Raw genomic sequence first — 14,352 nt, 5'->3', positions numbered from 1 at the left:
GTGTTTCTGACAAGATAATGACTTGGTACTACATTATGTGTTTGTCTAATATATGTCAATGATCAATACTGTGTTTTTCATTGCACATAACGCAGTAGTGGTTTGTCTTAGTTAATATATATTGTGTTACATCTTTGTCCAAAGTGTTGAGCTGTATTTTATTCTATTTTGCTTTTGCTAACTCTATTTGCCTTATTTAGTAACTGCTCCAGAAAATACAAATTGTTCTATAGTGATTAGGGAAAAATGCCTGCCTATATGTTGCAAGGACTTTGTGTCCTCCTACAAAGCACAAACACTTTCTGGACACACCATAGTCATTTTTCAGAACAGTATATAGAACAGGCTGCTAGAGTAATCTATTTGTGTGGGGAATTCCAATAAGCAATCAGTATGAGAAATAAATTACAATTATATTCAGAGTCAGGTCAAAATATAGAAAATACACGTTTCTATTAGTTGTTTTAGGTTTTTAGTTGATAAAGTATTTAGAATCCCAGAGTGTTCTAGAAATTTTATATTCCAATTTCGAGATTAATAATAATCATAATCATAATCATAATAATAATACAGTATATATATATATATATATATATATATATATATATATATATATATATATATATATATGTGTGTTGTGTTGTATATGTGTGTTGATTTTTTAAAGAAAAAAGGACATTTTTAAACATAGGACAGTATTCTGTGCATATTTGTGAAGTACTGCTGCACTTTTTGTCTTTTTTTGTTTGAATATTTGGTAATCCTATTAGAAATAATAATATTTCCTTCCAATTTAATCTGTTTATCATATATTGTGCATTGTGCATGGTAAACATGATTCAAGGGCATATGACAAAGGTTTGAATTAGCCTATATATAAGGGCTTTTACATGTTGCATATTTCACAATTTTCACTGAATTTTGTATTAGTCATGTTACACACAGATTTACCATTATTCTCCAGAAAACTGTAATTCAAAATAAATGACAGATGGTGTGTGAAATTAAAAGTGTGTCTGCCAAATAACTGTAAATATATCAGTAACAGTGTTTAGGCTATATTTTGTACATTTCACTGAATTCAAATATGGTCCACCTATATTCATTTTATTTGACATCCTTCTAAATGGCCTGCAAGGTTGTGTATGCCTGGAATCATAGGCAACAATGTGGTTTGACTTTCTCTTAACAGATGTACACAGCAAAGGCACGGCATATATTTTGAAATCCTGTGAACTGCTGCTTAATCGCAGAAATCATATTTTATTCTGCAAGTAATTTGCTAATTAACTCAAAGTCTGTCAGGGTGTTAGCAAATAAAATCACATGTATGATTGTATCATGTTAATTAGGTGTACACTCACAGTATGTCAAATAAATATTGTGGAAGTTGTCCAGTCATTATGTATTCTTTCCTTGAACTGCAGGTCTGTTTTCATATGTAAACATGTCACTATGTGTCGATCATGCATACAAGTCATTAGTCAGGAAATTCTAAGATACTTTTTTATACTAATATGATACTATGATACTAATGATACTAATTTGCTAAGATACTGGTTTATATAATGATAGTAACATTATAATTGATTGATATTGCACAGTCTAAAGAATAATAACCTGTAAGTATATTTTATAAGGAAAACACATTTTAAAAAGTGCATAGTACCTGTTTATGATGATATAGTGAAACGTTTGCATGTTTTTTCGAAGCAGAGATATGGTTAATATGTGAGTAGTATAACATTTTTTTATTCTACTCTAATTTATTCTAATAACAAGATGTCTCTGTTTCCCTTTGATACCAGAAAATACATTGAAATATCTTGAATTAGTTTTTTAATCCTTTTCTGTTTTTCCTGTTAGAAAAAGGTTATCAGCTGTGATTATAGGTTTATGTTGTGTTTATGGGAATCAAACCCAATAAAAGTATAGAAAATGTCAAATGTTAGCGTGCTTTTTCATGATATACCACTTATAGCATAAGTCTACAACAAACTTTAACATCAAGCCTCAATAATATGTAACAAACTAAATGGGTGATTAATTGGTCCAGGGATTCTTTTTAACACAAGTCACTAATTATGATAGCCAGATAGTTTTTGTTTTTGTTTGTTATTCTTGTTTCAGCTGAATTTTTCTTTCTTGTCTTTCTTGTTAATGTTGCCTTTTTAAGGATAAGAAGTTGCTCTCTCAGCAAATAGAGCACTGCCAGCATTGTGCAATTCATGTCCAGAGCAGGAAAGTAGCTAGAAATAAAGCAATAAAACTGTCATATCATGGGAGAGAAGCCAGTGAGTCGCATGTCGCCGGAAGCAGATGGAAGTGATTTGAGCCATTGCTGATGTGTAGCTTTGTGAAATAAGGCCATCTTTTGCCATCAGAAGCTGTTTTCTTATACGTTCTCTAACTTTTAATATGTGGTCGCATTTACACCATCTTATGTGTATGTGTGTGAGTTTGTGTGTAAATTTCAATTATTTTTGTTTGTTTCTTGTTTTTGCCTTTTTTTTAAATAGGTCATATATAGTCTTTCAGGAGTTTGAACAACCCCTAATAGATGTAGATAGCAGAAGGTAAATAGAGTTTATTGTATTTGCCCAACTGAGTTTACAATGACCCACCCCTGAGGACGAGGCCAATCAGAACCTCTCCACTGGGCGCAAGGAGCCAAGAAACTGCTGAAGGACGGTGCTCAGGGCGGAGAAGAAACACAGCTATGGATTTTGGAAAGTGTCGGCTAACAGATTTATTTATTCTTTGGTCAAGTGCATGATTGCTGTTGTCCTCCACCTGAACTCCATAAAAAATGTCTCTTACTGAAAAGATCAGTGAAGGAGGATCTGGCTTAAGATAGTGCAATTTCATCCTCTTTGAAATTTTGAGATTTTTTTTTGTATCACAATAATCAAGAAATGCCTCAATTGATGGTGCATTCAGTTCCAGAAATTCTCTTGCTATGCATTACCTAATTTGTTATTGAACTGTGGACTGAGAACTGTTGGGTATTGAATTTGTGTATAGATTTTTGTTTTGAAATATGGAAGTGTTTGCCATTTTTAGGTTTATTTTAAATATACTCATCACATTCAGAGAGGCCAGGGAATTACCAGAGAATCCTGTTGTAGGAATTAACATAACCATTTGTTTGTTATAGAAACTTATTTTTTTGTGTAATTGGTCCCAAACAAATTTTTTTTTTGCTATCAGCAGTCTATTGTAAAAGAGCACTATGTACCAGATCACACCGGTGTTACTCCACCCTTCCTTCAGTTCAATGGACCATTACTCATGGCTGTCCCACTAGCTCTGCTGGGTAAACACCTTTACGATAAAAAAATACAAAACCTGAAGGTGCCTGTTACTGTGTTTATTTTTTGTTTAATTTGTTATCTAATTTTCACATCCCCTTTTTAAAAATACTTGTAAACTAATTATGATTATACTATGTATAAGAGAACTTACTTTTCAGGCACGATGTAACTTGCTGCTTAATGACATGCATGTAATATATAAAAGGAAACTTACTGTCCTGTACAACACCCACACTGGTACTGTACCATCCCTGAGTGTCTGAATCCCTTGAGTAGGTAAAGAAGATAATAAGACAGTCCCTATAACCAAGAAGTACCTAACAGTGAAATATTTCAATTTTCTGGAATATTCCTATTAAAGCCCATTTTGCTTTAAATCATTTCTTTTCTTTGCTATTCAGATGATTTCCATCTATAGTCTATTTATATTTTCCACTATAGAAACTAATACTCACTGGATTTAATTTTCTACACAAAAACATCATAGGAAGTGAAAGGCTATGTCTTGCTTATAATAACATATGCTATTTCAAAGAAATCTCCCACAAAAGGAACATAAAGGTATTTGTAAAGTTTTAATTTTGGAGTGAAAAATTGAAACCACTGCCTGGTCTGTAGTTCTGCACTTTGCAGATTGTCCTGCTAAAAATACACCCCGGCTGCCTTTTCACTTCCCATTCACACCTGTTGTGGTCTGAACCATTGTGGATAGGAATTTTAAAACTTGTGGAAAACAACTTTCAATGACATGATTTTACATAATCTCATGCATACCCTGGTATGGTCATTTATTCCTGGTCAGGTTGCTGCTATTATTATTATTATTATTATTATTATTATTATTATTATTATTATTATTATTATTTAAGTTGGAAAACCTATCTGTTCTGTTTGGAGGATCTTGGATAGAAGCATATTAAAGGTGAACTGGATTGTAATTTGTGATCAGTGTTGTTTCCATATTAGTAAAGCGTTTGTTTGCTTTATCATGCTCTGGAGCTCTAATTGTAATGATTTAAAAATGTCTGCAATGATAAGTCACTGAAGACTTGAATTCTGCTCGTGTTAAGTCACATACTGGGAACAGAGCTGAGTTTTTCCCTCCCCTCCCCCTCCCCCTGTCTCTCAGACAGTGAATGGAGCAAGACTTCAGTAGACATTTGTTTTATATGTATTATCATAATAAGGGGATTTCCAGAAATAAATTAACAAAACATAATCATAATAATTACAATTATTTTTTTAAAGAAATACTATGCAATTAGCATTTGTCTTCCTTGAGGGAAATATTAATTCAAAATCAGAGAATTGCTTTGTCTCTGTTAAAATAATATCAAGGTAAAAATGCTTAATCTGTAGGGGCTGTTAGTATACATTTTCCTCTATTGTTACCTTATGAATAAAACACGAATTTTCAATTTCAACAGCTGTATATAAGTGCAATAAGGTTCCTATGTTTTGTTGTAATAGTTTACATTTGTAATGCCAGTGTACAGTGAATGTATGGCCATTATAATCATATATATTTCAAATTTCAAGTTTTAAAACGTGTTTTAAGAATGTCTAATGTTATTTTCATGACTATATATTTGGGCCCTGTGAGAACCAAATGCCATTGTCTTTTCATTCCCCTTTCTTAAAAACGTAGAAGTCAAATTCTATTAAACAAAAACCTGTTTCTTTAGAACAGCCTACATTCTTTCACATTTAAAGATTAAGAAAATGGCAAATGATAAATTGCAATGTTGCATCATGCTCTTTTTAAAGAATGCCTATGAGTAACGGCTGTAGAAGAGTTCCAAAAGGGCAACATCACTGGGCAGGAGTATTTCACTTCCAAGTTTCAGTTGATGATTTTCATCAACACTGATGATTTTCCAAACACGTTTTATTTTAATTTTTTTAATATGGCTGTTTCACAGGTTTATTTTCTCATTGAAGTAAAATGACAAACTGTTGTTCATTCTGCTCATTAGTTAGTAGTTACAAGAATTAATTAATCTTATGTAGATTTTCATAACTATTTTTAAATGTGTATTATAAAGAGCAGGTCTTCTAGATGCTGGTATATACAAACATAATAACAGAACCAAAACATAAATATATTCAATGTGTCCACACTCCCTAAGACAAAGATGTTCAGACAATATTTGTATTATGTCCCCATACAATATTATTTTGTTAGGTTTGGCTCAAACTTCCAGTTGAGCTGGAACCTAATGGGTTAAGATTGTATTGCTGATGTTATTGTATATATTATGTAGTGGTTTGGTCATTGAAAAGCCTTGTGTATCAGTTGAATGGCAGTGGGATTATTACTGTAATTGCTTGCTGCAATATTAAAGTATAACACGCACCATTTCTAAAATCATGATTTTATGCATCTTTATGTGTTGTTATAGTGCATAAGCAAGATGTATATGTATCTCTTGCAGATCGATTCTATCATATAACCAATTTATAAAACTTTAAAATGTCAAACCTACCAAATAGTAGAAGATGTCAAAACCCAGCATGTATGCTCCTTCAGTTTTTCAGGATGTGCTTTTGTTATTTTTACATACCTATAGAAGTTAATGTTTTTATTTCAGTTTGGACAAATCTGGATAAGTAATAATACGTACAAGCAATAATTATGATTGTCATGGTTATACACAACTAATATTTTCTTTTTTTGTAGGTGGTGCAGTCACCTCAAGCTGGAGTGTTAGGCTGATTATCTTAAACGACTCTCATTACAAAAGACAAAATTACTTCACACACATTGTACTGGAATAAGAAAGTTACTGTTTACATTGCAAACACACACAGCAAATTCATACACACCACAGCAGACGAGTGTCAGAATCAAGTGATGTAAATGTAGGATTGCACTGTGATCAAAGTAATCGCTGCAGATGTTTCCTTTTTTGAATGTGTGATTGTTTACTTGCACAAATAATCTCCACTGTGGTTGAATCACTAGTTGTTGGAAAGTAGAAAATAGTAACGCCATCTTCACTGTTTTTCTCACAGCTGGGTGCTCCGTAACATTTCATGTTGTCTATGGAAACTATAATTACCATCAAGGAGTAAGAAAATTAAACAGTAACACAAGGTTGACTTAATAATCACTTCTTGAGTTGCTGTGGCAAATATGGTCATTTTGTAGTGTTTCTGCTATCCAGGAAGTTATGACACAACACACCCTGAAAAACTGAAGGAGCGTACATGCTGGGTTTTGACCCTGGCCATTATTTGGTCATTTAAAGTTTTACTAGTGACTTATATGATAGAATTGATCTGGAAGAGTGGTAGGTATCTTATTTAGACACCATACAAAACACGAAAATACACATAAAGCCATGATTTTTGTTTAGCCTGCATGTTTCTCTTGAACAAATCTCTCTATTTTTGCCATAATCTAAATAATATAAAATGGAACCGTGAATTACATAAATAAGAGCAAAATAATGTAGAGATTCAAAAGTTAAACAAAATAGAATCTTTATTAAATCAAGAACAGCAAGTTTGTTAATTCATTGGTAATAATAGCTGATAAAAATTAAGCTTTATGAAATCATAATGCTACATTTATCACGCCGAGATTCAGTTTCTATTCACACTATACATTCAATTATTTAAAAATAAAGCTTAATTTCTAACATTTACAAGTACAAATTACATCTCAGTAGAAAATGTCAATAATAACATGTTTTTTAAGTAGTTTATATATACATATATAGGCAAGTCTACAACATTGTGGTTAACCTCACAGATAGTAAAACCTATCCAAATTACACTGGTTAAAAAATTAAATGGGACATTTCTTCCATTACACAGATGTGGATACTTGAGAAAAGTGTTTATAATGCACTTTCACATTTGCAGAAAATGGTGGCAGCCATAGGTGGCAGCCACAATCCAGTCAGTACAAGGCCAGATAAGGCAGAGTTACTCCCTATCCTTACCCCAAATGCCCTAACTCCATCCATACACCCCAATACCCTTGTTGTCCTGGATTATACAGTAATAGGTAGGTTTTCCCGGAAGCAGGGGCGCGGCTGGCCATTATAGCTGCAGAGGTCTTGGAAGATGCGAGCCATTTGGTCATTTTGAGATTCATCAGATATCTCCAGGTTGCCGCTGCTGTAATTCGTCCTCCTGGCATTGAAGGCATCTAGGACTTGCTGGCAGTTCATCTGAGTGATCTGTACGGCACAGCACAGTTGACAGTAAGTTACAGGAACATTATTTAGTTTAGTACCTCTGACAGTTAGATGATTGTGCATTTCCTGTATAATATGGTCAGATTTGGGGCAGTCCCACACTCAACTTAGAAAGTATCTTTGTATCTGCCTGCTTGAACAGATTCATTTACTAAGTCTATACATTACAAATAAAAAGGGATTGTATTGTATGATGCTTGAGATTTCAGCCTTTATGGGTTTAAAATAGTGTGAAAGTCATCGTTATTCATCTCAGAAGTGTTAAAAGATGTTGAATTTAAATCTGTTCTCTCCCTTACCTGCACAATTATTAACTTGTATTTAGCAGAGTTAGCATCAGGAAACTCCTCTCCAAAACACAAGGTGACAATTGGATCAGGGGCCGGGCACTGGCCCTCCTGGTAAAGCTGCAAACCTGAAATAGCAATAACAAGTGAAAATTTGAAAAAAAAAAAACAGTACATGGATATCAGTTTTATTTTCCTAAAAGGAATTTTTAAATCATCAATATATCACAATAGTTATGTGCATGAAGATGAAATACAAGGCTTCCTTTTACTCAAAAGCTGTCTTTGTTTTGGTAAGAGAACATTCAGAGTTTGCACATTCAAACACACACACACACGCACACGCACACGCACACGCACTAAGAAAGGCCTTCGGTCTCTCCCAGGCCCTGTCTGTCAGTTATCCAAATCCAGCTCACCTGTTAAAAACCTGGCCGTGTCAAAGATCTTGACGACAGCGTCCCGGTCCAGCTTATTGGGGGAGCTGCTGTACTGGGAACACATGCCGCTCCAGAAGACTCTGCTCTGGCACAGCCGCTTGATGAAGATGCCCTCGCGGTTGGCACGCACCAGTACCCCACGCTCCAGATGGGCAAACAGCTTCTTGGTGACGTGGCGCTGCCGCTCATTTTCAATCATTTCCACTGGCGGGAACCGGATGTTCTGCAGGCTGTCGGGCCCGTACAGCATCTCGTTGGCGAGGGGGGGCTGGAACAGCGAGATCCGACAGCCCTCGTTGTGTGTGGTCAGGGTGTTGCCAACTAACTTCCCTCCATAATAGAAGGTGATCATCATCTGAGAGAAGGCTGTGAAGAGATCAATATAGCAAGCCATCTCAATTGACAGGAATTATGACCAACAAAAAGGCTGTCTTTGAGTTTGATTACAAAACCATGCCTACCATAAACAAAAGTACAGAGCATGTTTGTGTAAATGTAATACCATTGAGCCTCAAGCTTTCATATCTGCATTTAACATGGCGAAGCCAGGACACTATAGTGGGACAACATGCAAGTATAGTGACTGTCAAACTTCAGCTGGAAAATAATTAATTGATTTTTAAGTGCACAGTATTCCTCTCCACTGCATTCAAATTAAAAACAGGTGCAAAATACATAATAATAATAATAATAATAATAATAAATGCAATACCGGCGTTGAAATTCCCAGCAGGTGAAGAATCTTGCATTGCTTGAACTGCTGCAAAAACAAAAATAATAAATTGATATTAACTCAACTAGTTGAAGTTAGATTATTTTGATTGCAACTGATGCTCCCAAATTGTTAATTGAACAACATATTTAGGTTACTGAACCATTGTAAACTTTTTTAGAGCACACAAAAATTAAAAAGCCTAGCTGGAGTGTGGCCATTGTAGTTTAATTAAAGGATTCTGCCTTTTGGCAATAGAAAACATTGTGCACACAAATGCCACATTACAACAGTATCTCTTTCAGGGACTACAAACTGATTTATTCTAGATAGGTCAGTTTTCCAGATGCTTTGCTCGCTAGGGCATGCATGAGGTCATGCTATTCAAGTTTGTCAAGATTTCTTTCCCAAAATGGCTTTAATGAGTTGTGAATTAACTGACAGTGATGGCTCACTGTTATTTGTCTGTTCAACAGAAAATATAGCTTCTCCAGCAAAAGTCTCATAGGCCTAACCAAAGGAACATCATATGTCAGCAAAGATATAAAGGAAATTAGCCAATCCAGACTTCACTGCAAGCATATCTCTGCAGAGCAAGCTTCAGGCAGTGCTTATTAGTCTTGTTTTAGCTTCCACAAGAGGAAATTCATGTCTTGTGTTCTTATTTCCTAACAAGCAAGACTGGATTAGTAGAAACGGGAAAATCATATGTGGACATGAGTTCTTACTACACAAGCTTGATTTGAACCCAAAAACAAAATGCCAAGTCAAATGTCTCAGGAAAGCTGACCAAGCTGAGTGATACTAAAAACAGTTCATAGTAGATCAAAGAGAATCATTTAGTAGTTATTCAAATCCATTCCTTGAGGGTAAAGGGAAAATGTAGCTACTTATTGAGTTGAGTATTACAATTTTTCTCTGTTTCACATCAGGCGAACATTTCTTGCCCTGAAGGTCCAGGTTTGAAGAATATCGCAAATGATGTTCTGAGTGCAGCAACAGATGTGAATCTATACTTTCTCCAAAACTGAATGGAAAGTAATGTCTACATTCTTACAGTTCAGACATGTCGACGGCCACCATTCGGGTTGAGGTTGCGTCCTGACAGTATCCTGGGGTGGGGAGTGACTTCTCCGGATTATACCCATGTAGTCCTCAGGTGATGACTACAAACAAAACACCACAACATATTAAGGTCTGTCCAGGTCAATCCATTTGTATTTTTAAAAACTGCCTTTTTGTGATCAGTACCATCTCAAAGTTATCTAAGTTATCAAAGGTGGTAATTTTCCTTCCTATGTTTACAGTGGTTGGAGTGTGAAGTATGAAATGTCCTCAACTGTATTTAGTGTTTTGTTTTCTTAAATGGATCCTTTGCTCTTGAAAACAGTTTGCTTGTAGATTGGAAATGGTGACATTCAGTCAGGCCTCAGCACTGATACAGTGTAGTTTGTTGAGCCCAAACATATCCAGGATCCTCACCTCCTTTATGAGTTCTTCGATTTCTAATGGACTGCACTCCATATCTGTCACATCGCTGGAGCTGAGGGCTGCAGCCATTTTACCTGTTTAAAATGGACCATTAATTAGACACCCTGCATCATACAACATTTCTCTCTGTTAATTAAAAGCCTCTTCGATCTAACATTCATTTGATCATCTGTATATATAAATATCTGCTATATGGCAGATTATATCTAGGTTTATTTATTTAAAGACATGTTCAGTAAAATGTCAGCTAAAAGGGAAGTTAATTTTCAGAAAATCATCATTTGTCATTATTAGAACTTGAATGTGTGTGTGTGTGTGTGTGTGTGTGCTAAACATGCGTTTGTCAATTGATGTCTTTGTGTAATGTTGATTGTTAATATATTGCACCTGTAAGTATGTATCCAGCTGTGATAAACTCTTTAATTGTCAACAACCTTTATTTTTAAGAAAGCGTGGGCTTATGGCCACTAATGGCTATGTGGTGAAATGCTCACATTTTTGCTCTTCCTCTGGAACTATCCTGTACACCTTGTAAGGTTCTGATATGTCGAGCTGGGACCGGTCTGTAACTTCTTCAAAGTCAGGGCTCTTGTTCAGTGCACAACGCAGTCTTGTCTTCCAGGTCGCTGGCTCTGCTTTGTCCCCTTCTTTAAATTTCCCTTTAAACACAGCCCATGCCTAGAAGAGCAAGAGAAAACCATTCGTGTGCAACAGGCCGGAACTCAGAAGACACATGGACGTCATCTGAAGTGCACAGTATCTGTGAAATACACCACGATGTTTCAGGTACTGTAGCATATGCTGTTTTATCAACTATATTTGTTTTCAACATATAAGCAGTACAAATTGCACCCTCCACATGTTTTGTACACCCTTCTAACATATATTTACAGCAGTGTGACATTTTCACTTAAATCAATCTGCTATAGTGCAATTCAGTGAAAAAGCCAGCAAACAGACGTTATTAGGTGCATACTGGTATTATCAGCAACCTGAAAAAACAACCCCCAAATGGACAAAACTATTGCAGTCATCTCAAGAGGAAATGAGGGTGAAAAATGTTAGATTCAAACATCTTCCAAAGCTTTCAAGGACTGACAGAGAATGTAAGTGATCTTTTTGCAGGAATTATAAAGCCATGCCCACCCTCACTATACCGATCTCTCCTCACAGTACAGTATGGTTTGTAAACTGTCTTATGGTCTAATATCTACTGAAAGATAATTACATTATAACAAAATACTCTGCTTGTATGTTGACATTATTTGACATTTGCTTGCATTTCCACGGTCTTTTCCTGTAATAACATGCATCACAGGAGCTTATACACCTACTCTAAAAAGAAACCCAGTGCTGATGTTTGTGAATATTGCAGTGGAAGTGGAACACGAGTGGGCAGGTGCAGCGCGCAGCCTCACACCTCACACCTCAGCTGGGAGATGACGTGCGATGTGCGTCTGACATACTTTGAAAATGGACGCGTCGATCTCCTGGTTGTAGTCCTGTTTCCCGGCGTGCTTCCAGGGGATCCTGAACATGGTCTCCTCGTCGTTCTCCCACAGCAGCCCGGGGTACAGGTTACTGTGGATCTGCTCGATCAGCCACTGCCTCAGCCTCCTGCCGCCCGGGTTTCGGTCAGTCATCGTGCAGCCTGCCAAGAGTAGAGTCGGTGTAGATCAGCAGCGTGTGATTGCATGTCCTTCGCCACTGTGCTGCAGGTTGGACAGTTTTACCTGTGCGAGCTCACCTACACCCCCCGAGCGCACAACGCATCCTCAGCACAGCGCAGTGCGTGTGCATGCTGGCTATTCATTTCTAAGAAAATGCACAGGTGGATCCGTTTACAGCTGCTGTAACTGGACTGCATTTTCGCTTGTCAACATCAATTTTTTTGTTTGTTTGTTTTGTTGTTTTTTTTTAATGCAAAGAATAGTGTAGCATGCACAACACCAAAACAACATCAGTACAGTTCCTTTCAAGGTACTTCTGCACTTGACCGTTAGTAACGTACATATAAATCACAATCTAACCATTTGAGAGAAGCCGTCACATTCAAGTTTGCTGTACATGCATCAAACAAGAAAAGAAAGCAGCACAAAGATCTAATGTAGATATTGTGCGTCACTTTGTGGACTTTCAATGTGATCAATTGCTCCAATATGAAGCAAGAGATAACCATCTACACCAAGTTGCAGGATTGTGATAACATTAATGTGCATAGTTGTTTTCTTATCTTCTATTGCTGTATTATTAACATAAATACCCCCAAAACGAAATTAATTACTGATCTCAAATATACTTCTCTATACAGTTTGACAAAGCATTACAGCAGCGTAACTTGTATTTTCCTACACTATTGTCAGTTCAACCATTTTTTAATTGATCATATAACCCATATGGTAAAACAAAACATTAGAATATATGTAGTCTGCATCAGTATACTATTTCTACCTCTACCCAAGAAGAGAAACTGATCCAAATGCTTACCTGATTATGTCCTGATGATATTGAAGAAACTGCGGCTTGATTGATTATATAGCGCCAGTCCTTCGCAGTCCAAGGTCTCTAACACTAATGCTGGAGCTGATGAAAGTTCTTGTTTATAAATTTCATTCACATGTACAGATTCTCTTGCGAAACCCGATTGGGCGTCAGATTTGATTGACGTCCAATCACAGGCAAGAACAGCTTTGACCCCTCCTAGCCAATCAGCGGAGGTAGATTGGGTTTCTTCTAAACCCAAAGTTTTCCGAGAAATCAGCTGTAAAGGAAACTATGCTCGGGCTGTATGTCTCACAGTGTTAGAAAGACAGCTGAGAAAGAAGTGTAATAATCGGCGTGAGTGCGCTGAACACATTTGTAATGAATTCCTCGGGGGCTCTGGCGCGGCAGTGGGGGTGGTGGCACATTTCCGGAGTGCGGAGCTGTGACGAGCGCAGGGGATTTCTCGCTCGGAGCGGAATGTAGCGTGTCCACTGGAAGTCCCCTCGAATGTTGATGCCACCTTGTGTTCCAAAAAATAGACTTTTTTTGTCTTTGAACTTAAACCAGTGGAGGTCCGGGATTAAAACACATTGTTACCAGCGCTGTGAGACAAGAAGTCATGTTCTATTGCGAAACACTGCTGATATGTAGACGTTATGAGCAATACACGTAATACCTGTTATATATATATACATTCCCACCGTTGCCTTTATTATGATTTCAAAGTGAATCGGTGAATGCCGATTCATCTATGTTAATACGAATTGAAATTAAATAAGTTCAGAAGAGGATGCACACCTACCAGTTCAATTACATGGTATCTTTACAGTTCTACATTACTGTGTATGTACTGTACATATGGTATCCCTGTAGTCTGTCTATATCCGTGTCCTTTTTTTACGTTTGGTTAAATTCGTGTTTTTTATGTATGTATTCAACTCAAATACGATGTATTATTATTATTATTATTATTATTATTATTATTATTATTATTATTATTATTTAACCTTTTCATTTAATGCCTGTGGGAGCAAGTGATATATATCTCACATCACTTAAAAACTTGGACCTTTAGATCAGATCTAAAGTGTTTTAACCATGATGTTCTAGTTTAAAGTACAATTTAATAAATACATGTTATCTTTGATGTGCCAATACTTTTTATTTTCTTGTTTCAGTAGCTTTGAGAAATCATCACATACATACGTAACCTCAAATTTTGTACTCTGATTTGTATTTTATGAAGTGTACATACAATTGAAAGAAACTGCTATGTAGAGGTCCTGCAAAATAATTAGAACCAGTTATTGTATTTAAAATAACATTATTATAACTGCAAGAAGTGAAAGTGGTAAACTAGCACTTAATGTTTAACTCAAAGTACTGTATGCAAACTGTTGTACACAGCACTAAGCA

General features: G+C 36.0%; 1 protein-coding gene across 1 annotated transcript; it reads right to left on the bottom strand.

Annotated features, from left to right (window-relative positions):
• Window positions 1-6,783: 6,783 nt before the first annotated feature.
• irf8 (interferon regulatory factor 8) lies at window positions 6,784-13,248 on the bottom strand. The gene is made up of 9 exons (XM_066714087.1): window positions 12,940-13,248; window positions 11,919-12,103; window positions 10,947-11,130; window positions 10,444-10,526; window positions 10,019-10,127; window positions 8,962-9,009; window positions 8,229-8,615; window positions 7,822-7,937; window positions 6,784-7,504 (listed from the first exon to the last, which is right to left on the bottom strand). Exons 2-9 carry the CDS (start codon window positions 12,093-12,095, stop codon window positions 7,316-7,318), a joined length of 1,293 nt encoding a protein of 430 aa, XP_066570184.1. The 5' UTR covers window positions 12,096-12,103; window positions 12,940-13,248; the 3' UTR covers window positions 6,784-7,315.
• Between the last annotated feature and the right edge of the window lie 1,104 nt (window positions 13,249-14,352).

The sequence above is a fragment of the Amia ocellicauda genome, chromosome 9 (assembly GCF_036373705.1).
Source record: "Amia ocellicauda isolate fAmiCal2 chromosome 9, fAmiCal2.hap1, whole genome shotgun sequence".
Classification (NCBI taxonomy): Eukaryota; Metazoa; Chordata; class Actinopteri; order Amiiformes; family Amiidae; genus Amia; species Amia ocellicauda.
Note: the sequence above shows the minus strand (reverse complement) of the source record. Positions and strands in the feature narration are given on the sequence as shown.